Source organism: Pezoporus wallicus, unplaced genomic scaffold, assembly GCF_028554395.1.
Source record: "Pezoporus wallicus isolate ANWC-B61680 ecotype Strahan unplaced genomic scaffold, APGP_CSIRO_Pwel_v1 contig_10548, whole genome shotgun sequence".
NCBI lineage: Eukaryota > Metazoa > Chordata > Aves > Psittaciformes > Psittacidae > Pezoporus > Pezoporus wallicus.
In genome coordinates this window covers 177,534-202,630 of record NW_026639416.1, presented here as the reverse complement: position 1 = coordinate 202,630, position 25,097 = coordinate 177,534, and the positions used below count along the sequence as shown (strand labels likewise).

Genomic DNA, 25,097 nt, shown 5'->3' with positions numbered 1-25,097 from the left:
AGGTGGTGTCCAGTTTTCACCCACACTTTGCACTGCCTCCATACACCTATCAAACCCCTTCACTGGGAGATTAAGTGCAGAGCAGGCCTGTAGGTTTCCTCTCAGTTATCCCAGGGGCAATTTGCCCATCAAGAATTTCACTTATCCATTGAAGTCACTGTTCCTCTCAGCCCCCAGTCTCTGTGTGTGAGGAGCATTTCTGGAGAGAGCCAGAACAGGAGTACAGCCCTAGTACAATAGTCTCTTCCCAGCCCAAGGCACTGCAAGCCCGTTGCCATTCCCAGGACTCACCCTTGCCAAGCAACTCACTGCACCTTTTGGCTGGTCAGCCAGGGCTGAGAAAGGAGGGATCTCTGGAGAGAAGTGGTAAAGGGAGCACAGGGTACAACCTGGGATGGGGTGAGAGGCGTCACGTACTAACAAACAGTAAAGGAACAAACGGAGCAATCACAGTCAGACTGGACACAGGTTCAAGCAGCTCCTGTCTCTTCCCATCTCCTCTTCTGCATGGGTGCAATCACTCAGGACATACCTGCAAGCTGTGTTGCACAGGCTCACACTGCTCTGAGTGTAGAGTCCCCTGCTCACCCCTGGGATGTGTAGGCACAGGATGGCGCAGGGAGCTCAAACCCATTTCTCTGGCCAGTATGGACATGGCTGGCTCAGTTCCTCTAAGTTCAACGATCTCAGGCCCACCCTGCACCAACCGTGGAGTCATCTTCCTGAGTCTGCTTCTGAGGGCAGAAGTCTCATTATTTTCCTGCTGTCTCTCATAAACAGAGCAACAACAAACTCCCAGGCAGTCTTTTTGGGGAGATGAAACCTTTGAAGTCATCAACAACACAGGCAGTAGACACCCTTGCACTGAATGAACAACTTATTTTTCCCTGCTAGTGGACACAGCAGGTTGGAAAAACAGAGAATCATTTCCCATGAGTTTTCAAGGTCAGGTAATAACTTTCTGTGGATGTTTGAATTAAAATCTTTGCCAAAACCAACCCCACTTCATAGTGTCTTGAAAATCAAATCTCCTTTTTAGAGAAGACCCTCTTTGTGTTTAATATCTGGGGAGCAAACAGGAGCAAAGCTGCTCAAAACGGGCAGTGGTGGTGGTGGACATCCTCCAGGAGAGGAACTCGGACACTGGATCAGGCTGGGTGTCATCAGGCCCAGCACCCCTCCCCTCAGGAGCCATGTGGGGCTGTGCAGGAGCCTGGCTGGGCAGCAGGCACCTGGAGGTGGCAGATCTGTGAACCAAGTGCCCAAGAGGCACAACCTCTCATCCATGACACCCTGGAGCAGCTCACAGCACTACTCTGTGGCTGACCCCACCTCACTCTCTGCTGCTTATCCGTGCCAGAGTTACTGTAGCTACAGCCACACGTCAGAAATGTCACACTGGCACAAGCAGGGTGTAGACAACTGGAGGAAGAGCTGCATTTGTGGAACGATAAAGCAGATCCACAAATTGATTTTCCCCTTTGCTGTGGGAGAAAATGAAGCACGAGGGGAGTGCGATGCCCCTGCAGGTGAGAGGATGGAGAAGCTGAGATGTCTGAGACTGACTCAACAAAAACCAGTGAATCAAAATTCCCAGTGGTGCAGCTCGTGAGGAGCAAATGGTCCATCTCAAGCAGAGGGAGCAGAAAGGCAGCTCAGAGCCCTGGTGGACATATGAACGGGAGTCATGGACCTTCATGGCAGGAAGAGTGTTTCTTCTCCAGGGCCGGGCAAAGAGGCTGCCCTTAGAACAGCATATCCCTTCCAAAGGGCTCTGAAGGACTCACCTACCCAATGCCTGGTGAACTTGAGGGGGCTCTAGCTGTCTGTGACACAAGCCCCTGCATGGATCCCACTGAAGGCAAGGCACATGCCCCATTCCCTTCTCCACTGTGCTTCCCCACTGCTTTCACTGACAGCTTGGGTGGAAGGGGGATATGGAGGTGAGAAGCTTTGGGGTACAGGGAAAGCAAGTCAATTCGTCTCAGACACAGACTCCAGCAGCAGTACGTCTTCCAGATGGGAGGTGATACAGGACAGGAGAAAACTAATTGCCAGCAACACAGGATGAGCTGGGAAAAGGACAAAGGCAAGGGCATTTCTTAGGGCACTACCTGCTCTTCAGATTGCATCACTCCTTCTACCAAAAGGAGAACCAGAGCTCAAAGTCTAGAGCCACAAGCAAATCTCCCAAAAGAAGGGGATGAGTTTGATTTTTTCCCTTCAGCTCTGTTTCTGCAGCCACAGGACTGGGGGTTAGGACCAGGCTTGTTCTATGTTCACAGCTTTAGGGCTGTTTTCCACAGACAGCAAAGGGACCCAGCTCCCCCACCCCACTGCCTGCCCTGGGATTAAGGCACAACCCACACAGGGGGACCGTGGGCTGCCCTTTCTCCTCTCCTGTCCAGTTTTCACCTCCAGGTGACAAGTCCCCAGGCAATGACACAAACCTGCCCTCGCACTCGGCTCCAAACCCTGCTCTGGCCACAGAGTGGCAGCATCCATTCGTATTTTCCACCACTCTGGTGGGAGCAGCAAAACCGAGACTTGGAGCTCAATTCGGTGCCTTTTGCTCCTGGATTTGGGGTTGGAGCTGTTTCAAGCATTCAGGGAGTCAAGGCTGCAGGAGGTGATCACGGTACGGGGAGACGTGGCTAGCCAAGCAGCAGGAAAGAGGAGGAAGTCCTGGCTGAGGGTGGGGATAACGGCACAGCCTGGGGCCGGGGGAACCGGAGCAGCTTGTACCATGGGCTGGGAGAGCAGCAAACCTCCTGCAGCTTTTTGTTCTGGCTTTGACAGAGGGTGGCTAATCTCTGCCCTCTGAAAGCAAGCTCACCATTGCAGCTCCTGACCAAGCCCTCTGCTGTCACCGGTTTTGGTGCTTTGCTCCATAGAAGTATCAGCATGGAGTTCATCAGAGCAAGGGCAGGAGGAAAGGATGGGCATCTCCTACATCTGCCAACCCCATATCCCTGCCTCCAGCAAAAGCTGCAGCCGTGCTCTGCTGTCCTTGTCCTGGCAATGAGGGAGGACAAACCTTTTCCAAGATGAGGAAGAGAGGAGGAGGAGGAGGAAGGACACCAAAGGTCATGTATGCTTTACCTTGCAGACAGCTTTTCTCTGTTAGAGGGATGATACCTTCCTGTGATCGCGTTAACAGATGCTTTTGGGGCCAGGTTTCTGCAGCAGGGCTGAGGTGTGAGCGTGCCAGAGCCCAGTCACGCAGCATCTTTGCAGCCCATCTCACCTCTCTTCTCACTTGAGATGTCCGGGCAGACACAGCTAGTGCTGCTGGCAGCTGGGGCAGAGCCTACAGAGGGGGCTGGCTTGTCACTGAGATGCCACATGCATTTCTCAGGTCACTCCGTGCTGGCACTTTCTGCTCCTGAAGGTGTGGAAGAGGCTGGGCTCTGCTGTCCCAGCACTGCTCATGGGACTGTGCTAAGATGGAGATGATGCTGTCTTTGGGCTTTCAAGAATCCTTGGTCAGCACATCCTCACCAAGGAGCAGGAGCCTCCGTAACCCTCCAAGTGCTGCCTTCCAGATAGGAGATGCTTCTTGCAGTGGGGTTGGAGTTGCTTCTCTCCCATCCTCATGGCTTTTCAGTCTCACCTGGGAAAGGGTTCACACATTCACAGCATGCAAAGCTCTGGAATGCAGCCAGTCCCTCAATCTGTCCCATCAGCATCATTTCTGCAGGTCACACATCTCCTGTAAAGCCCTCCAGAGGACAGCCTGGCCAAGCAGCAGTCAATGGCATGAGTTTTTCCCCAGCATACACATCAGCCTGTGTATTTGATGCTTGCTTCTCTGTGGGAGGACTCATGCCAGCAAAAGTAGGGTTGAGCAAAAGGAGAGGCTCGTGGGGAGCAGGGAGCAGAGAAGGAGGCAAACATAGCACAGAATCCATTTAGGAGAAATCATGACATGTGGATAAGAGACATCCCACCCTTGGGATCGAAACAGACACTTGTATCCAGGCTGCCTGGGGGTGAACCAAGTTCATAGGCACGAGGGCATTGCACATCATCTGCCCCAGCTTCAGGCATATGCCCAGGGCTGTGTAAGTCCAAAGAAAAGCCATGAAAACGCAAGGATTCAGCCAAGCCCCGAGCTGGGGAGAGGGGGAACTCTGGTCAAGCAACAAGACGTAGCCATTGCCCAGCCCCTGCCACCTCTGCTGTCCCACTGAACACCAAAATGTGGATGATCACAAAGTTGATTTCATGCAGCTGCAAAACGCCCTCGTGAGAAGGAGAAATGTGGAGTTCTGTTAAGAGCCACTGCAGGTTATAAAGCCATCGTACTTCAGTGGGGAAATCCAGGGAAGGGAAAGGGGGTGAAAAGAAATGGCCACAGGACAAGAGCAAGAGAAAGAGGAAGAAAAGGAAATAAAAATCATCATCATTATCATCATCATCAGGACACAACGACAGGACGAGAGACAGAGCGCTTTCCATGGGCAGTTCCCCGCGGAAAAGGAGCCACCGTGTCCGTGAGATACAAAACCCTCCGGCTGGAGGGGGCAGCAGGAGCCGGGACTGGTTTGGCATCCCCTTGGGGTGAAGGGTCCAGTTAGGAGCAGAAAACCCTGCAAGGGAAAGGGAAGAAAGGCTGGGCTTAGTGAGAGCAGGGAGGAGCAGCGGAACACTGGGTAAGGACCTTCCCAGGGACCATGTAGTAGACAGGAATTTACAGTGCCTTTTGCAGCTGTGTAAAGCGGACAGAGAGGTAACCTTTATCCCGACCTAGAGGTGGGAAACTGAGGCACTCTGTATGCAGTGCAGATCCCAGAGTATGTGCTGTGTTGGAGAAAAATTCCTACCCAATCTCAGGGACGTTGGGAAACCCGCTCTGGGTCAGCAGGGCACTACATGGCACAGCCAGGAGTGCAGGGAAGGGATCTGCAACCCAGGTTACTGAGGGCCAGGACAAGGAGGAAGATCCAGGCAGCTGCCCATCCTTTATCCTAAATAATCCTTCTGCTCAGCCAGGGAAAATCCCACCCCGGCTGAGCTGAGCAAATGGCAGGACATGGTAGAGCAGAAACAAACAGAGCAAATGTCAAGGTTTTCTACTTCTCTTGGTTGTTTTTGCAACAGTGGAAAGAAAGGTCTCTAGATCTTTCCTAACAGGGCATGCAGCAGCCTGGAGACCTCTCCCTCTGTGGGTACCTGCTGCCTGCATCCCTTGGGCCAGGCAGGGACCCCCAAAGCCATCAGTTGAGCTGGGGAAACCACCCCTCACCGTGGGTCCTGCAAACTTTAAATTCAGGCCTTTACATTTAAACAGGGGAGATCCCAGTTAGATATTGGGAACAAATTCTTCCCTGTGAGGGTGCTGAGGCGCTGGCACAGGGTGCCCAGAGAAGCTGTGGCTGCCCCATCCCTGGCAGTGTTCAAGGCCAGGTTGGACACAGGGGCTTGGAGCAAGCTGCTCTAGTGGAAGGTGAACACAGGGGTTGGAGCTGGAGGAGCTTTAAGGTCCCTTCCAACCCAGCCCAGGCTGGGATTCTGTGATTTGATGTAAACTCCTTGGCAGGGGGGGCAGAGGCAGGCAGTAAACAGAACTCTTTCCCTTTGCATCACCATTTAGATGCAATTGTCAGGTCTGAGCACATAGGTCCAGGGGGTGCAATAACCCAGGAAGGCCACCGGCACATTTGTCCTAGCAAGGTAACAGCTATTTCAGAGCCTGCCAGGCAGCAGCCTCTGCTTCCAGTGCAACCCCAAATGCTTTTTCTCATCCTCTGCTATAAGAGGGATCACACGAGTCCAGAAGTTAAAGCTCCCTTCCCCATCCCACACATGCTGGGGAAGCAACTGCAGGGGTTAAAATAAACGTGTCAACTCACTCATCCGTGTCTTTTTTGCTCTCCTCAATGAATGCAATAGACTCAGATCTAAGGCGGTTAGTCACTTCGTACGTACGCAGGGTGACTCCAAAAATATCCTCGTGGTACCGGCTGTCATCCTGAAACACGGATGGGAGAGGGGCAGCAGGAATGAGGAGTGTTTACAAACAGTTGTGTTGCTGCAGCACCACAAAGCTCTGTGGTGTGGGCAGGTACCAAACACACAGCACATGTTCTGTCTGGAGGGACAGGCAGGGCAGAGGGGCAGGGACAAGCAGGGAGGTGGAAATGACCTTCCCAAAGGCACACTGTGGGGCAGTGGTGGAGCTCCTCATCGTTTGGCAGCCTTGGACACCAAGGGGACAAGGAGCCTGGGGCCAGCCTGTATGTGAGAGCTGGTTGTAAACCAGTTAAAACGTAGTTCTGAGTTCCGTTAGCTACTGGATGGAGTGTGGGGACCTGGTTCAGAAGGGGCAGTCCCACAGGAATCAGGCTGAGTTATCCTCTTAAGGAGAAGCGGAGCGTTCAAGCATCGGTCCTTTGGCCTGTGTCCCAGACTGAGCTCATTTATGCTTCAGCTGCAACATCTGCAGCAACCTGTTTGCCCAGGAGCGTTGTCCAGGCAGGCACACACACAGAGGAGATCTGGGGAAGGGGGACTCACTGTGAGGGTGCTGAGGCACTGGCACAGGGTGCCCAGAGGAGCTGTGGCTGCCCCATCCCTGGCAGTGTTCAAGGCCAGGTTGGACACAGGGGCTTGGAGCAAGCTGCTCTAGTGGAAGGTGTCCCTGCCTGTGGCAGGGGTTGGAGCAGGAGGAGCTTTAAGGTCTCTTCCAACCCAAACCAGGCTGGGAGTCTATGATTCTATGACCCACAAACTTCCCTGTTAGGTTAGTGCACTGATGGGGGAGGACACTGAGAACTAAGCAAGGTGAACAAGCCCTGCCCAGGCCACCAAGGGTGCCCAACAGAGCTTGTATCAGTGCTCATCACAGGAGCTGAAGGAGCTGCAGCAAAGCAAAGTGACTTCCGCTGTGCACCCAAAGCTCCGTCAGGTCATGCTCCCATCCTTGCCCAGTGCAGCAGCACTGCTGGGAACTGCTGTCCCCCCTGCAGCACCCATCACCCAGTGCCACCCGCTGTGCAGGAGGAGGCATCAGGTGCAGTGCCCATGGCAGGAGGTCACACAGTGTCTCGTGGTGCAGGCACTACTCACCCGCAGCTTGCTGATGAAAGCTCCTGCCTCCTCCACCGAGAGCTGGCCCTGCTGCCTCACGATGCGCTGCACCGTCTTGAGGACGTCCCCGGCCATGGTGACGTCCCCGCAGACGTAGATGTGGCCTCCCTGCTCCTTCAGTGCTTTGAACACAGTTTGGGCCAGCTGCTCCTGTAACACGTCCTGCACGTATTTCTGAGGGAGGAGGAGGAGGAGGTGGGATTAACTCCAGCTTCTCAGCCCTATCTACCTGAGTGCTCCGGCCAGGTTTGTGTGCACTGGGCAGCACTGCAATGTGCCACCGCTTTGGGCGAGCATGCCTGCAGCACTCACAATGATAAACAAGAGATGGGGAGAGCAGCAAAGCATCGCTCTGCTCTTGCATTTTCACACCTCCACCATAGATCTCATTGCCAGGCCTGCTCAAGGTGGTGGTGGTGGTAATTTGGACCAGTTATTTGTGCCGTCTCTGCGCCACTCCACTGGGTGACATCCCTCCTTTTCCACCTCCTTGGGAAGATGTGCCTTTCCCCTCCCATTGCTCCCAGGGCAAAGCACAAGCAATGTGGGCACACATTCAGGCTGGTGCAGGGATGAGGGGCTGCAGTGTGGAGGGCACAATCCTGTACACTTAAGCAACCAGCACACCCCAGGGCACGAGCCGCTGTGGCCAAGGAAGCAGCATCTCCACACCGTGCTGGGTGGCCATGGCTGTGCAATGAGACCTGAGCAGAGCCCTCCACACACCTTTGGTTTGTCCGGTTCCCGGGAGTAGGCTGTGTACAGCTCTCTGAAGACACCTTGGGCTTTGGCAAAGAGTGTCTCCTCTTTATAAATGTGGTCAATCCTGGACTGCCGACAGCCAAACACCAGCACCATGGGACAAGGCTTCAGACCTGGGGGAAGAGAAGGGAGAAGCAGTTAGCCTGGAGACCACCAATAGCCCCTTTCTGCAAGCCACCTCTCTGCAGAGCTGCCAGCAGCCCCAGCACCCTGCACAGCATTGCTGGGAGCCCACTCTGGTCAAACTGGGAAGGAGGGAAGTCCCACAAGGAGGAAGGTGATGCATAGCCTGCGCCAGCGCATGGGCTGGGCTCACACAACAGGGATGCTTGTGCCAGGTTTGGGGGAGAAATGAAACTTTTTTTCCCTAAATCGTCTAAATGATCTGTGTAAAATGTGTATTTTACACACATGTACATGAAATGAGCCCTAAAAGCCAGCACCAGCACTGTCACACTGCCACAAAAGCTTGCAAAGCTGTACAGGAGGAGGCTCATGGAGTTAGGTTTGGGAGTTTGGGCCGACCTCCAAGCTCGCACTTGGGTGAGTCGCTGCTTCAAGAAGCCCTTGGCCTCTGCTAGGGTGACTGGACCCCCATCCCCATGCCACCACCCAGGGTTCCCAAGTAGAGGAAGAGGAGGAACAAGCATGGACCCACCTTTGTGCTGGATCTCAAAGAGCCGCTGCTGCCAGAAGCTGCGGAAAGGGGCGATGCCAGTGCCGGGCCCGATGAGGATACAGGGCACCTGGGGGTCCTGGGGCAGGTGGAACCCGGGCGCACTGCACACACCAAAGACACAGTTAAACCCCAGCAGGATGCTCCCTCCCTCACCTCTGCCCACAATGAGCTGGGACACCAGGAGAGGGAGGGGTAAAACCAAGATGAAATCCCAGAGAACAACATTTTGGTGCAGAAGGAGGGACCCATTTGCTCACCAATCCCACCCTGTTTTGTCCTCACCCTCAGTGCTTTGCAAAGATCTGAGGGCAAAGAGCTCATCCTGCAAGAGGATCACCCCATCTTTTTCACCCTTTGCCTTTTATGACCACTTACCCTCTTACAAAACAGGGCACTACTTCATCGGTCTGTATCCGATTGAGCCAGGAGGAGCAGACTCCATGGTGGATCGGTCCTTCTCCATCTAGGAGGGGAGGGAAGGAGGTCTGTACTTGGCACACCAGCCAACTACTCCAGTTGGCTCCCTGCTGCATCCCACATGAACACCTCACTGAAACATTGCCATGGACCGTTCTCCATAACATGGGACAGCGGTGTCATAGGTTCAAGGAATCTGGTCACTGTAGCAGGTAGAAACGCTTTCAAATAACATATAGAATCATAGAATCATAGAATAGTTCGGGTTGGAAAGGACCTTAAGATCATCCAGTTCCAACCCCCTGCCACGGGCAGGGACACCTCACACTAAACCATGCCACCCAAGGCTTCATCCAACCTGGTCTTGAACACTGCCAGGGATGGAGCATTCACAACTTCCCTGGGCAACCCATTCCAGTGCCTCACCACCCTCACATTAAAGGATTTCTTCCTTATATCCAATCTAAACTTCCCCTGTTTAAGTTTTAACCCGTTACCCCTTGTCCTGTCACTACAGTCCCTAATGAAGAGTCCCTCCCCAGCATCCCTATAGGCCCCCTTCAGAAACTGGAAGCTGCTCTGAGGTCTCCCTGCAGCCTTCTCTTCTTCAGGCTGAACAGCCCCAACTTTCTCAGCCTGCCTTCATATGGGAGATGCTCCAGTCCCCTGATCATCCTCGTGGCCTCCTCTGGACTTGTTCCAACAGTTCCATGTCCTTTTTATGTGGACACCAGAACTGCACACAATGCTCCAGGTGAGGTCTCACGAGAGCAGAGTAGAGGGGCAGGATCACCTCCTTTGACCCTTTTGATGCAGCCCAGGATACGGTTGCTTTCTGGGCTGCGAGCACACACTGAAGCCGGCTCATGTTAAGTTTCTAATCAACCAACACCCCCAAGTCCTTCTCTGAAAGAAGATCTCTACCAAAGACCTTGTGGTGTTGCCCATGTGCTGATGCTTTTCCCCTGCTCCCCAAACCAAGCCTGTCTCCACTGACCCCTGCGTGAGCACTGTACCTCTTGTGCGATAGGAGACCACCGCCACGGTGAGGTGGACCTCGCCTGGGTACATCTCCGGGGAGGAGCTGATGGAGTAGTAACGTGGTTGAAGGAGGGGGAGCTGTGTGAGTAGCAGTGTGGAGGGCATCTGCACCGAGGGGAACTCCTCCAGCACCTCCACGATGGTGGGGTTCTTGGACCACTTCCATTCCTCATACTCCTGCAAGCCCTACAGCCAGGGAAAAGAGGGAAGGAGGGAGGAGAGAGCTGCAGCATCAGCCTCTTCCAAGCCAACTGCCTCAGCCAATATCCTACCAGGCTTATGGCAAAGCTGGGATGGGTGGCAGTGTGGGATGAAAACGCCCTGTAGTTGTGATTGCCCCCAAGGCCTTAAAGAACTTGGGTCCTGAGGCTTTACCTTGCTAAGGACCTGCAAACGTTTCTTCTCCTTGTCACTGGTGGCCAACAACGCAAACTGCTGCAGCAACAGGGGGGTGGGAGGGGTGGTGATGTCCAAATAGTACTTAAAAGCTTGGAAGATGGTGCATGGTGGGACACGGTTCTCATCTGTCCAGTTACTGATGACACCTGCCAGGAGGGAATTGAGCACAACCATGGGATCAGCTGAGCCTAAGAGCCAAGGTGAACAAATCACACAGAATCCCAGCCTGGTTTGGGTTGGAAGGGACCTTAAAGCTCATCCAGTTCCAACCCCCTGCCATGGGCAGGGACACCTTCCACTAGTCCATGAGATACTGTCATGCTACAAGTGAGATGCTGTACAATGAGCATAAATATGAGCCTGATGCTCCAAAGTTACTATTGCTTTTCATCTCCTGTTACACTACACATGGCAGTAGGGTAGCAGACTTATGCTTGAAATATAGTGCTGGAATGGTCCATCAAGATCCTTTAGCTTCTTTCCAGCCCTAGACATTGCTCTTTCCATGCGAGTATAAACACCTTTCATTTTCCCCAAGAATAAGGAAATACCTTCCCCAGGGCCCTGCTCATCCATCAAACTCTTGCTCTACCTCCCAAGTACAGATGAGCAGTGGCTTGGGCAGAGGAAGGTTGAAGGAGGTGCTCTCAACCAGTCAAACACAGCAGTGAGATGGGAAATGATGTATCCTGGGGGCCACCTTCCTCCCTGAGGAGCTACAAGGTGACGGGCGAGGGGCAGAGAAGCCAACTCTACGCTGAGGTGACCCTGGTTACCTAGAGCTGTGCTCCTCTCCTCCAGGAGCTCCACCTTCACCAGCTGGTTGGCCGGAGGGGCATCTTCAAGCCTGTCAATGAGGGCATTGACCAAGTCTTCGTGGTTCCCTGGAAACACTCCCAAGTGGTCCCCGGGCAGGTACTGCAGTTCCTGGTGGCCGTTGGTGTGGAGGCGCACGAAGATCGTCAGGCGGCTACAGGGAAAGGAGGAAAAGTGGGATGTGTTTGGGGAGTCCTTCAGGGAGCGTAAAACCAGGTTAACTTCTAGCTTTAGATACTTTATCATAGAATCAGAGACTGGTTTGGGCTGGAAAGGACCTTAACATCATCCAGTTCCATCCCCCTGCCACAGGCAGGGACACCTCATGCTAGAGCAGCTTGCTCCAAGCCCTGTCCAACCTGGCTTTGAACACTGGCAGGGATGGAGCATTCACCACTTCTTTGGGCAACTGGTTCCAGTGCCAAATACCATTTGTTTGCACTACACAAGTGTGGCCACCCATCATCCCACCCCTTCCATCAGGCAAGGAACATCCTTTACTGGGTTCACCTGGCTTCCAGCCTTGGTCAGAATCAGCACAAAGGTGGTACCCATTGGGACATTCAGGGATGAAGGGATGTGTGCGTGGGTGCTTGGGTGCACCATGAGTGCCTTCAGCTCCCAGGGCAGCTCCATCTCCTACCTGGACTTGGGGCTCTGCAGGTTCTGGCGTGTGATCAGCCGTGCTGCATAGACACGCTTTTTGTGGATGCTGTACAGTCCTGCAGGGGAGAAGAGTCAGTGAAGCAACGCAGCGGAGCATGGCCAAGGCAGGAGGCTTCTGGCTATTGCAAAGCTGTTGGCTGCTGCTGCACGTTCAGCCCTTCAGACTGGAGCTGGTTGTTGCCAGCCCCAGCAAACAGACCATGGGCTCAATCACCCTCCTGCCCCTATCTTCTTGTGTGATCCCAGTGATCCCAAGAGATCAGAGACCCCAAAGGAGGCCCAAACACACGCCCCTTCTGTTAATGACCGAGGAGGACCCCGAAACAGCTCTCACGAGGCTTGGGGCCGAGCCCTCACGTGCAGACACGCACCTCTCGCTGCTGGCACCACCTGGCTGGGAGCAAAGAGCCTGGATTTGGGAAGAGCAAAGGCAGTGCGGCAGATCCTCAGCTGCAGGAGCCATGCTGAGGGGCCAGGTGCTGCTGGGCTGGACACGCCATTGCATCGCAGCGCTCGGCTGAGCGGCATTTGGACGTGAAGAGAGCTTGGAATGCACCCAGGTTGCCAGCTCTTTGCTTCAAAAAATGGGGTCAGGAGGAGGGAGAGCAGATCATAGATCAACAGTGCTGCTACAGACACACACAGGGGCCAGGTGGAGGGGCCTGAGACGTCACAAACTGCTTCCTGGGCGTGTGGTGGAGGGGAAAAGCAACACTGAAATGTTGGCAATTTAGCACAAAGTAAAGAGGTTTGACCCCTTCACCTCTACTTTATAGAATCATAGAATAGTTAGGGTTGGAAAGGACCTTAAGATCATCCAGTTCCATCCCCCCTGCCATGGGCAGGGACACCTCACACTAAACCATGGCACCCAAGGCTCTGCAACCTGGCCTTGAACACCGCCAGGGATGGAGCATTCACAGCTTCCCTGGACAACCCATTCCAGTGGCTCAGCACCCTCACAGGAAAGAATTTCCTCCTTATATCCAATCTAAACTTCCCCTGTTTCAGTTTTAACCCGTTGCCCCTTGTCCTGTCACTACAGTCCCTGATGAGGAGTCCCTCCTCAGCATCCCTTTAGGCCACCTTCAGATACTGGAAGCTGCTCTGAGGTCTTCTCCTTCCCCTGCCCCATGCCCACAGCTCTCGGTGGTGACCCCATCTTCATACCTTGGGTGAGCTCTGGGGCCTCAGCCACGTAGGTGAGGCGAAACTTGCTCCTCTTCCAGCTCCGGTCGTTGCTGATGAGGGAGTTGTTTGCTTTCTCGATGTTGACGTCGTCCCCCACGCAGAACACGTCGCACGCTGCCTGCAGCACACACCGGGCTCTCAGGCATCTCCCCACTGCCCCCAAGGAGCCCCACAAACCTCTGGTCCCAACCCACCTCAGCCAACACATGGGGAAGGAGCCCCCAGCTGCCCCAGTGGCTATGGGCATGTCTTGTGGTGCCCTCCCTTCCCCAGGGATCTGGGATAACACAGGAATTCAACACAGTGCTCACCCTTTGGTGAGCACAAACCAGAGCACCAGCTCCACCAAACTACGGAAAACCTCTTTATTGTGGGCTAAGGTGATGGTTGAGTATCCCAGCTTAGGGAAGGAGAGGGTGGGTTTTGATCCAACCCCAAACAAGCATCATTGCTCTATCCCTGTATCCATCTCCCCTCCTGCTCCTCCCTGGAGCACAAGGGAAGCGGGTTACCTTGAAGACCTTCTTGGCCCAGGTCCTGAAGGACTCCTCTTGGCCGCAGAGCTCATCCCCTTCTCCCATGCGGAGGATCCTCTCTCCACCCAGCTCCTCCAGGAGCGTGTCCACCGCGCGGGCAAAGGCGCAGAAATGGGGGTAAGCTCGAGACCCCAGCCCGAACACGGAGAACCTGTGGAGAGGGGGCACGGCTGCAGCCACTGGGCAGGGAGCGACACCACCATGTCCCCCTTCTGTCCCACCATGTCCCCCTTCTGTCCCACCATGTCCCACTTCTGCCCCACCATGTCCCACTTCTGCCCCACCATGTCCCCCTTCTGCCCCACCATGTCCCACTTCTGCCCCACCATGTCCCCCTTCTGCCCCACCATGTCCCCCTTCTGCCCCACCATGTCCCACTTCTGCCCCACCATGTCCCCCTTCTGCCCCACCATGGCCAGCACCAGCACAAGAGTGCGCGGAGGGACCTGCGCATTGCAGAGATACATCATGCTTTAGGTAAGAGGAGAAGGGGAGCTCCGTGCAGGAACCATGTCTGCCCCCTCTGCTGCCTCCCCCCCATCCCATTTACCTGACGTTAGCCAGGGGCCCTGTGCTTTCAAAGTTGTCCCTGGAGTCAGGGCCATCGCTCGAGGATTTCTGTGCATCCGAGTAAGAGGAGACGCTGTTGAAACGGACCTTGTAGCTCCTGTGAACAGCAGCAGCATTGGGCATTACAGTGATGCCACGTGTGCATGGGGCTCCCACCGGGCTGTGTGCTCAGACTGTGCACGAGACCAAACCAGAGCTCAGGGGTTGATATTCCAGAGCAGACTCCGTGATCAGTGGCTAGAGCAGAGCAATGTGCTCAACCCACTCCTTCCAGTGGTGCCCGGCAACAGGACAAGGAGCAGCAGCCATAAACTAAACCACAAGGAGTTTCACCTCACCGTGAGGAAGAACAACTTTACATTGAGTTGTTCAGGAACAGGCAGCCCAAGGGGGTTGTGGAGTCTCTGTCTTTGGAGACATCCCAAACCCACCATGGACATGTTCCTGTGTAACCTGCTCTGGGTCGCCCTAGAGCAGAGGGGCTGGTCTAGGTGATCTCCAGAGGTCCCTTCCAACCCCAATGATTCTGTGACTCCTGGGGTTAAGCCATAGCAGCCCATACATTGCATCCCTCCATCTGGTCCTGGCCCACTCCATGAGACCCTCCAGTGGGTTGACCCAGGTGTCGGCCACCACGTTGTCCCCAGCAATGCAGAGCTGCCCGGACCTCTGGCTTTACCTGCCCTTCCCTGGCTGCACCCAAGGTCGATGTGCGCCTGAGCTGATATTCTGAAGGGTTTTTCATCCATAGGAAGTAAAACCCATAAAATAAGATAAAAAGAGCGAGAGCAGAGGGATGAGGAGGGGGAAGGGAGCGGAGCAGAAGCCCTGACAGCAGCAGAAGTGTTTCTGAATTGAACCATCTTCAGAAATTGCTCTCCACAAGAGTTTCTAAATATACTGCCAAGCAGGGAGGCAGCGGTGTGTGTGTGCATGAGTCACAGCAGACCTCCTGCACCCGCCGCCACGCAGAGGAGACAACCCCCGAGCAGAGGAATGCCAGGGTTCAGAGCCCTCTGCTCCACAGCCTCCTCCTGTCTGCCCCGGCTCCTCACGCTTCTCTGCTTCGCTCATCTACACAGAGCCATCTCCTTCCTCTGCCTGCCCTGGGCCACGTCCTCACCCTGGGTTGTGTGGGGCAGGCTGGGCAGAGCTGCCCATGATGAGAATGAAGCCCAAATTCCCCAGTCAGTGCTGGGTCCATGGTCAGGGCACCAGCAGTTTTGTTGAAATTAATAGGTGCTTGTAGTGCAGGACTCTTGATCTGGGACTATAGGGATAGGGCAAGGGGTGATGGGTTCAAACTGAAACAGGGGGAGTTCAGGTTGGATCTAAGGCAGAAGCTCTTCCCTGTGAGGGTGCTGAGGCGCTGGCACAGGGTGCCCAGAGAAGCTGTGGCTGCCCCATCCCTGGCAGTGTTCAAGGCCAGGTTGGACACAGGGGCTTGGAGCAAGCTGCTCTAGTGGAAGGAGTCCCTGCCCATGGCAAGGGTTGGAATTGCATGATCTCAAGTTCCTTTCCAACCTGAACCATTCCATGATTCTATGACTGTTAAAGGATGAGCTGTAACTGAACAGCAGGTCCATAAATAGGAATGACTTATGAATGCCTCTGAAAGCTCTTGGAAAACCCTTGAGGTAAGACACAAAGAGCCAAGCTGATGCTGCCCCTCTGCCCCAGACAGTCTGCTCCAGGCCACCTTGTCTCATGGCAAAAGCTTTCTTTCATGCTTAATGGTGTGCACCAGGACCCTCCCTAGCACAAACACAGGCTGGGGGGGACTGGATGGAGCAGCCCTGAGGAGAAGGACTTGGGGTACTGGTCAAAGAGAATCTCTCCATGACCCGGCTTCAGTGAGTGCTTGAGCCCAGAACCCCCCCGTGTGCTGGGCTGCACCCCCAGAGCGTGAGCAGCAGCTCAGGGAGGGGATCCTGCCCCTCTGCTGTGCTCTGGGGAGACCCCCCTGCAGCCCTGATCCAGCTCTGGGGCAGCAGCACAAGAGGGACATGGAGCTGTTGGAGAGAGTGCAGAGGAGGCCATGGGGATGCTCCTGGTGGGGCAATCAGGGCAGTTAAATTGCTCTGTACCACTGGCCAGGGCTAATCCTTCCTTCATTGAGGAGCAGCCCTTTGCCGGCTGTGAGCATCCTGTGTTAACTCAGGAAAGCCTCCGGAGCAGAGCAGTGCCCCAGTTAAGTGAAATGTATTGTACTTTATAGCTAAAATAAGAGGATGTTCCAGATATTTAACGCTTTGCTGGCTGCAGCCTCTGAGGCATGCGCTGAGATGCTCAAGGCTCATCTCCTAGTGATGAGGATCTGTAAAAGCCCAGAGCCTGTCTCCAAGGTACCAGCTCCAACCTCCTTGTTACAAACATCACAGTCAGGATTTAGAACAGCCCTTATTTTCCCTAGAAATACTCTCACATGATGCCAAGAAGTTAAATTTGGTTCTCGAGCTCACCCCCACCTACATCCACACAGCTGAGAACTCCCTTCTACCTCCAAGTCATCCTATTTTGGTGTCTCCTGGATGGCCCCAGCTCTCAGATCTGATGATCTGGGGGAAATTCCTGCTTTTATTTGGGTTTTTTTTCTGTTTTGGGTTGTGATTTTCATAGATGCTGCCTCTTTGCAGCTGAACAGAAATGCTTTAAACGCCAGCCAGGGGAATTACAAGCTGGAGTCCATGGGATTCCTGACTCAGTGCATCTGCCCTCCCTGGGACCTCCACCAGCTCCGTCCACTGGGTCTCCAGGCAGGTCCCATCCCTTTGACCTGGCCAGACTTGAAACCTGCATGAGGATTTCATCCTCTCTTCTGAGAGGAGGCAAGCAGAGGTGTACTGGCTGTGGGGCTGCCTGCTTGCAGGGGTTTGGAGTGGGAAGGGGGGTTTGGAGTGCTCTTACTTCCTCTCCTCCAGGTTGGCATTGGGATTCTTCATCTCCATTAAGGCGCAGCCAAATTTCTACAGGGAAGAAACAAGAAGAAGCCATCAGTTTTGCCAGGCCCTGCAGGGAACAAAGCATGACCAAAGCCTCGGCCATGGCTCTGATCTCTGCTTGCTGTTCCCAGCAGCCTGCAACGCGGCTGTACAGGGACTGGACAAGGTTGTAGCTCCCCAGCCAAGGGGCTGGCACCTTTTGTGTGACACTGACATCAGTTGTACAGGACGGATTTAGCAGCAGCTCAGTTACTTGTCTCACAGTAGGGAATAAGTAGATAACCCTATTACAGAGCAGGCTGGAGGCAGGCACACACAGCACCAGATATCACACAGCTTCTGGACCTGTTTTGGGCCATTCCAGCTCTGGCCGGATAAAAAGAGGATGTTTCTCCCCATTCCCCACTGCCTGTCCCCTGCCCGTGTCCCTCTTGCAGTGTAGTCACCCATCCCTGTGCTCTGTCCTACCTCTCCGTTCTCAGGTGGGTCTCCATTGCCAAAGGTGCTTGTGACCACCAGGACCATGGTTTCATGCTCTAGGTGCACAATGTCATACTCATCCATGGACATCACCTGGAGGAGACAGAGATGTTAACAAAAGGCCTTTGGTGGGGAGATCTACCCCCAGCCAGTCTCCTGGGATAGATCCCAGTCCTCCTGGGGATGGGAGCAGCATATCCTTGCTGACTCCATGTCCCTGCATCAGCAGAGATCTCCACACAGGGAGGATGAGAACAAGAGCCTCAAGGAATACGGGCAAAGCACGGGCTACCACCTGGGAGGCAGTAGACGTATGCATGCCACAATGCCTGCAGCAGTATTAGCTGGAAAATCCCCTGTGTGGGCTCCAATCCGGACTCAAAAGCTCATATCCTGGGAGTGGCTTCCCTGGGAAGCTCCACATGCCCTGAGCCATGTGTTTCCTGGGGCCACCCAGATGCGCACAGAGCCTCAGCGGGGCTGGGAGCGGGGACAGTACCTTGGCATCGAAGGCGTGCTTGAAGATCTCACACAGAGTTTTTGCATAGACCTGCGACTTCCCTGTCTCGGTAGCGTACAGAATGGTGGCTTTGACCCTCTTGGCCATGGCCTGTCCCATCAGCTTGGCTGAGAACTTCACAGCCCTAGGAAGCAAGAACAAACCCTGGTAAGAATCCTATGGAGCCAGGCTGAGAGAGCTGGGCTGGGTCAGCCTGGAGAAGAGAAGGCTCCTGAAGGGGAGACCTGAGAGCAGCTCCAGTGCCTGAAGGGGCTGCAGGAAACCTGGAGAGGGGCTTGGGACAAGGGATGTAGGGACAGGCCAAGGGGAATGGCTTTAACCTGCCAGAGGGGAGACTGAGATGAGCTCTGAGGCAGAAGCTCTTCCCTGTGAGGGTGCTGAGGCGCTGGCACAGGGTGCCCAGAGAAGCTGTGGCTGCCCCATCCCTGGCAGTGCTCAAGGCCAGGTTGGACACAGGGGCTTGGAGCAAGCTGCTCTAGTGGAAGGGGTCCCTGCCCGTGGCAGGGGTTGGAGCTGGAGGAGCTTTAAGGTCCCTTCAACCCAAACCAGGCTGGGAGTCCATGATTCTATGATAAGAGAGCTCGCTTCTCTGTCAGTGCCTCTAGCCCGGACTATTCACACCATTTATTTGTTATTAAATGAACAGCCTGCTTTAAAAAGCTGCAGCATCACTTTGTTGTTATTGTTTGTGCCAAACAGGGAAGCAGTGGAAGAGCACGTTCATCTTGACTTCTCAGAGGGGAAGATCGGACGGGGGAGCTTGGACACATGAAATACCTGAATGGGTGTAAGGAGGAAAACGCTAAACCAGGGGTGGGGATGATCTTTCTGCAGAGACAGAACAGAAGAATCAGGGGCAGCAGCTGCTGAAAGCAGTGACAGCATAACCTCAAAGGCAAAGCTGGAGACCAACCGCAGATCAAGCTGCAGAACTCATGGTATCTTCTCCTCCTCTCTACGTCTTTACATCCTACCTGGCTGCCGTTCCGCGGGAGCTGTCCTAGCCAAGCAGTTGCTCCTGTGCCCCACACGTCACACAGAGCCCTGAGACACTGAGGGGCTCAGATGGAGCTGTCTGCAGCCCCTTGGGTTTGCACTGCAGCCATGCTATGAACCTGACTCGGAGGAGCAGCCCTCCCGAGGCTCAGAGCTTGCACGTTCACTCAAGGGCTGTGTCTGGCTGCTGCCTCCTGTGCCCGCAGTCGTGACTGGGTGCATTTGCTCCAGCCTTCCCCCCCCGGCAGGGCAGAGGGGCTCTGAGAGCTCACTGCCCCCTCTAATCCTGGCCAAGGTGATGCAGCACTAGAAACGCTGGCTCCTTGTCTCTGCTGGTGCTGCTGCCTGGGGTAGCATCAGTGGGCCAAGTTTGTTGGTTTAGGGCTGCTCATAATCACCTAATTTGCTGCTATACAAACACTCCTCCGTGTAGTTCTGCATGTTAAAGCTGTCCTTTTGCTTTCCCATGAGGGTAGTGTCTCCATTCCCTAGAACTTACAGTGGCCCCAGGGGAGGGAAGGGGCAGGTTTGAATGCTCTGATTTAGCTGGAATCAGCACAGCCTGTCTGAACAAGCATCAAAATCACGCTGTGACCAGTGCCAAGGCCTGCTGAGCTTGGTCCATCACCTGATTAGCTCAGATCCAGTGAGGATTAATGGTGAATTACAGGAATAATTCCTTTCCCTGCGTCAGGAACAGTGGAGATTTGGGTTTAAATTACCTGCTCTGCTCACATTTTTATAAAACCATTTATCAATCACACACACAAAAAGCATTGTTTCTCCTAACTCAATGGCTCGATCCATCTTCCTGCGCTCTCCACCAGCCCCAGGCTGCAGCCCAGACCCAGGCACCAGCGTCAGCTTAAGGAGCACATTCATCAGCTGCTGATCGTGTTCATGGATGCTCCACAGAAAATAGCTTACAGAAGGTGACAGCTGAAGAGTGGGAACAACCTGATGGCAGGGACTTGGGGAAACTGAAGTGTGGGGAGATGCTGTGAACAGCACCAGGCCTCCTGCCAGCCTGGCCATGGATACCAGGGCAGACCCAGCCCTTCCCAGCCTTGGCACGGGGCTCTGCTGCCGTGGAGCCAACAGCTCCTACAACAGCCTCTGTGCCAATGGCCCACAGGGGAGGCTTTTGGGCCAGGATCAGCCAAATGACGCTTCATTCCTGCATCCCTCCTGACTGGATGCTTTGGCAGGGGAGAGGGATGCGCGTGGTCCATTACTGGGGGTCAACTGGCCATGAAGTGCTAATCTCAGCTCAGCCCCGATCCATCTGCTACCTGTAGATAGATTCCTCATGCCGATCTCCCCCCAGCTCCTTGCAGATGGGGTGTTTGGAGGTTTAGACACACACTGGAGACCAGTGCTCCTCAAGCAGCTAAAAAGTCAGCAAGAAAAAGAGAGATAAGGACACAGGCTTCATCTTGCTTGTGCCAGCATGAACAGTGCTGTGGGTGACCACCAGTGGGTGAGTTCTCTGCCCCAGGAGGCTGTGAAAGGGCAAACAGGCAATATACCCCCCGAAAGTGAGAAAGCCATTCCTGACCATTGAAGACCATATTACTGGAGAATGAACCAGCCTGGGAGAAAAGACCATATGCAATGTCTGGTATTCACCTGCCCACACACCTAATGGGATGTTCAAAGGACTGCTTGCTTCTCCAAATGTCCCTATGGGCAGCTTGGGATCCAGGCTCCCAAGCCATGAGGTCGCACACATCTAAAGGGTAGCGGTACCAAACAGCACAACAAACACTGCTACCCAAAACCAGGATCAGCCCCAAACACTCCAGGGTTTTCCATACCCACTGGTACTTACTTTGCTAACTTCTTAAAGCCAATGGCCCTCTTCTTGGTGGGTGTCCCATTGACACCTTTCCAGACATGGGTATTCCAAGGGTCCGGCTAGGAGAGAGAAGAGCAGCAGCAGCTGACGGGCAGTGATCAGAGCATTAGGAAATGCTGCAGCCACAGCACTAGCTGGCTTACACACAGCTTTCCATGTCATGTATAGGTCCCTGGTCCTTGGAGCCTCAAGGATCATGGCTCCAGGGTTTCTCGTGGCAGTTGGACAATGGAATATGAGCACAAAAACTGCAATATAATAAAGCCTTGCTGGCTTGTAACAGTATCTGGGCAAATTCTTCCCTCTGAAGTAAGCAGTAATAGGCAAAACGAAGGCAGGCAACACCAGAAAGGGAGATGGGATGGAAACAGCTCCCTCCCCTCCCCATCCCACAGGCTGGATTTCTTATCCTAAGAGGCCCTGTGGGAAGAGGAGGCAGCTGAAGCAAGGAACAAGCTCACAGAAGCTTATTCAGTGCCCTCAGAGTCTGTAATCAGGGCCAGGAACCATCAGGGCTCCTGGTGGATGCTTATAGAAATGAACAGGCTGCTCCTGGTTTGTGATTGCTCCTTAAGGGCTCTCGACTAGAGGTCACATTGTGTGAAAGCCACCGGCGCAGGGATGTTGGCTCATGAGGGTGTGTTTGCTCTGGGGCCTTTTCCCCATGCTCTGAAGTGTTAAATACTCCAGCATTTCATCCTGCTGCTTGGCAGGAGCCCTCCCCATCAAGCTGCTGGATCCCTGAGCTGGCAAGAGCCATTCACTACAACATGGATGCTGTAGAGAGGAGGATACAGTGACCACCAGGTCATTTCCTCACCCATCCATCAAAGTGCAAAACGCAAAGGGAGGAGCTCTGCTTGATCCAAGGGTGAAGGTTGGCACCTGAGGTGTCTCATATTCTCATGGAGGGGAAAAAAGCCATTGCCTTGGGAAAAAGTGTAACATCCAGGGGGTTATTACACTACATTAGGGGTGTACTACATCAGTCACACTTGTTCATGGACTTCAGTGCCTGAAGGGGCAGCTTGTTGAAGGGATTAGAGGGTGTCCCCCTTTTGCATCTTCTGAGCTCCAGGTCCCACCCTGCTTCTGGCTATACCTTTGGGCATGCAGCACTGATGGAAGGCAGGGTGCAGACACTACCTGGTACTCAAAGGAGGGTGTGAGACGGTAGTTGAGCATTTCCTGGTGGAAAACTGGGGTGATGCTGCCCGACATGGGAGGGACAATCCACACCCAGTCAGCAGGACAGCCCCCACGGCATCGGTACTCATTCTCCATGTGCTTGATAAAGGACTCGGTGGCTGAGTGGTGGTCCACAATGGTCACCTTGTCGCTCTGTTGGAGAGGAAAGAGAGCAGAGCCATCAGCTCTGGGTTAATTCACCCCAGAAGGTAACAGCCGGGATTTAAAACCAAGATTTTACATTTGGAGCTGTTCAAGTCAAATATTCCTCCCTCCCATGGTCTTACAGGACTGTACCTTTGGAGATGAACCTGCTCTTCCCAAGCAGGCTGCAAAGCTGTCCTAGTCCTTCCTGAGTAGATGTGCTATGGGATGCTTGTTCCTCCTGTTATTTGTCATGGGTCAAGCAAAGACTAAGATGGCATTGAAGAGGACGGAGCATCCTCTGCTCAGCCCCTTGGGGAGCTCTTTCATGGCTTGCACAACTCAAGGAGCAGCTCTGATCTAGCTCCCACCCTCTGAAGTTGGGTTGCCAAGGACCAGTTTTGCTAATCAACCTTTAAGTAAAGGCTGGGGGAGAACCTGGGCCAACTCTTGCTTCATGAACAGGAGAGAAGGGCTGGATCTTGCCCCCTCAGGGCTCTCCCTCTGGACCAGCAGAGCTCAGATGCTGCTAATGCTGTCCTTGCAACATCCAGGCCACAGAGATCATTACATTTCACTGCAGGTTCCTGGAACAGCCAAAAACTAGGAGGGCACAGGCCAATTTCAGCTGAGAGCATCAGCTGTCATTGTTCTTGGAGGGATGTCTCCATACTTGGCCCATCCAGTCCCTGTGTCCCTCAAGCCCAACCCAAACAAACCCAAGTCCTGCTACTCAGTTACCTGGAAGCTGTACAGCACAGCAATGTTGATCTCCACCAGGGCCTGGTCCTTCCACAGCGAGGAGGTTTTCCTCATATCCAGGTCCATTTTCTTGGCCACTTGCTGCAATAAAACATGGTAGAAGGTGAACATTTGTAATGGCCAAGAACCAAGACCAGCACACTTGCAACAAAGGGCTGACGTTTTGCCTTCCTCTGAGGAGACGTGGTCCTGCCTTTTCCTCTCCATGGCAGGAGTGTGGCCAGCCTGGCCTCCCTTCCTCCCCTAAGCACAGGAAGGTAACTAAATGCTGTCATCAAGAGCAGCTGCTCTCTGTGGGAGGAAAGGAAATAGGTGGGTCTGTGAGATGGAGCAGGAGATGGAGGTGATCCGTGAGCTGGGAGGAGCAGACTCCTGCACCCTCCCCATGTCTCCGTGCTGCTCACAAGCTCCGTGCATTCTCAGCCTGTTTCTTCTACCTGGAGTCCTTCCCCCGGGCACTATCACAGAGGGACATGTGCACACACACATTCGCTGCCACCCCTCTGGTTTCCAAGTGACTGGGAAGGATGCTGACAAAGTGTGCCCCTTGGAAAGGCAGAGGAGCCACCCTTCATGGGTGCAGACCCCTTGCACCAGCGCCTCCCCTTGGCATTGTCACCAAGCCATGCTAAGAGCATCCCTGAGGAGTCACCAAGTGTCTCAGCACCTTCTGAGCCCCACTACATCTTAGCACTTGACTAGGTGCCTGCTGATCCATAAGGTCGTAAGGGGAGCTCAATGGACACCACACTTGCTTGAGTTAGGTATTAGCTGGCCCCATAGGTCACAAAATCCATCACCCCCTCCATACCTCCAGAAGAACATCAGTGCCCTCTCTAAGGGAGACTTGGATGTCTCTTGCGGTGTCCTGCCTGCTCCCCCGTCACTTCACACACCGCAGGAGCCCCTGATCAACTCAAGGAAGGGGAATTACCTCTAGTATGTTGTAGCGAGAGTTGTCACAGTAGTCCCGGACCCCGATCTCTGTGCCCATGTACCAGCCACTGAAGGGGCAGGCGGAAAACTCCAAGCCACCAATCTCAAGGAGCATGTTGGAAACCGCTGGCAAACCATACCACTTGAGGCCCAGGTCCTTAAACCATTCAAACCTGGTGGGATACAACAGGCAGGGAACAGAGGAGGTTACTTTGCCACCAGTCTCCAGGCGAGCAGAATGCTTCCTGAAGGCAATATCTCCCTTAGGGGCTGTTTATAGGGAGAAATGGGTAGATCAGGCATTGGAACATGCTGCCCAGGGCAGTGGTGGAATCACCATCCCTGGAAGTGTTCAAAAACCTTGTAGATGAGCCTTTTAGTGCCATGGGTTAGTGGTGGCCTTGGCAGTGCAGGGATAGAGGTTGGACTTGATGAGCTTAAAGGGCTTTTCCACCCCGGTTGATTCTATGATCAGGAGTGCTACAGAGTGATGTAAGTCCTGGGAAATATCAAGAAAAGGGAAATCATCCTTGGGACAAGGGCACAACTCACTTTCCACCTCCAGGTTCTGCCAGGCTTACATCAGAGTGGAGGGAAGACCTGGAAGAGGGTCTTGGGTCAAGCGCCCAAGCCATGGCAAGAAAAAACCAAGCTCAGGAGATGGCTTAGGGTGAAACCAAATGGGCTCAGTCCTGCTGATCCCCAGCTTCGGGGCTAACTCTGACTTACTTGGGATGTCGGATGGGCACTTCCAGCACGAGCTCTGGAGGGATTTCAAAGAGCTCTGGGTCATTGCCATTGGCTTGGAGGAGCAGAGGCAGGATGTCAAAGCGCCCATGTGGTGCCTTCCATCCCTGCTGAATGCAGATCTATGGGAGAAACAAAGATGGGGTTCAAGCATTATGGGCAGGGAGTTGCATGGCACTGAATAAGGTCTCGTAACAGCACCTCTGCTCAGCCCTTGGGATGGAATAATAACCTCCATTCAAGGGAGCTACAACATGGGGTTGCCTGTCACAGCCAACCCTGGCCAAGTAAGGGGGAACTAGAGTGAAAACGAGCTTAGAACTAGATCCCAGGTAGGATCATGCTCTGAAAATGC

The 25,097-nt window shown here is 54.0% G+C and overlaps 1 protein-coding gene across 4 annotated transcripts in view; it reads right to left on the bottom strand.

Annotated features, from left to right (window-relative positions):
* Positions 1-1,004: 1,004 nt before the first annotated feature.
* NOS1 (nitric oxide synthase 1) overlaps positions 1,005-25,097 on the bottom strand; it is a 71,366-nt gene continuing 47,273 nt past the window's right edge. For all 4 annotated transcript variants that reach the window (XM_057414662.1, XM_057414663.1, XM_057414664.1 and 1 more), the window contains 21 exons: positions 24,725-24,864; positions 23,994-24,168; positions 23,039-23,140; positions 22,112-22,306; positions 20,939-21,024; positions 18,091-18,235; positions 17,580-17,684; positions 17,077-17,135; positions 14,150-14,266; positions 13,576-13,750; positions 13,043-13,181; positions 11,850-11,928; positions 11,167-11,360; positions 10,367-10,536; positions 9,967-10,177; positions 8,909-8,996; positions 8,513-8,634; positions 7,819-7,967; positions 7,072-7,266; positions 5,856-5,974; positions 1,005-4,592 (listed from right to left, as the gene is read on the bottom strand). In XM_057414662.1, the coding sequence (XP_057270645.1) occupies positions 4,577-4,592; positions 5,856-5,974; positions 7,072-7,266; positions 7,819-7,967; positions 8,513-8,634; positions 8,909-8,996; positions 9,967-10,177; positions 10,367-10,536; positions 11,167-11,360; positions 11,850-11,928; positions 13,043-13,181; positions 13,576-13,750; positions 14,150-14,266; positions 17,077-17,135; positions 17,580-17,684; positions 18,091-18,235; positions 20,939-21,024; positions 22,112-22,306; positions 23,039-23,140; positions 23,994-24,168; positions 24,725-24,864 (2,781 nt within the window). In that variant the 3' untranslated portion in view covers positions 1,005-4,576. The remainder of the gene's footprint in view (positions 4,593-5,855; positions 5,975-7,071; positions 7,267-7,818; positions 7,968-8,512; positions 8,635-8,908; positions 8,997-9,966; positions 10,178-10,366; positions 10,537-11,166; positions 11,361-11,849; positions 11,929-13,042; positions 13,182-13,575; positions 13,751-14,149; positions 14,267-17,076; positions 17,136-17,579; positions 17,685-18,090; positions 18,236-20,938; positions 21,025-22,111; positions 22,307-23,038; positions 23,141-23,993; positions 24,169-24,724; positions 24,865-25,097) is intronic.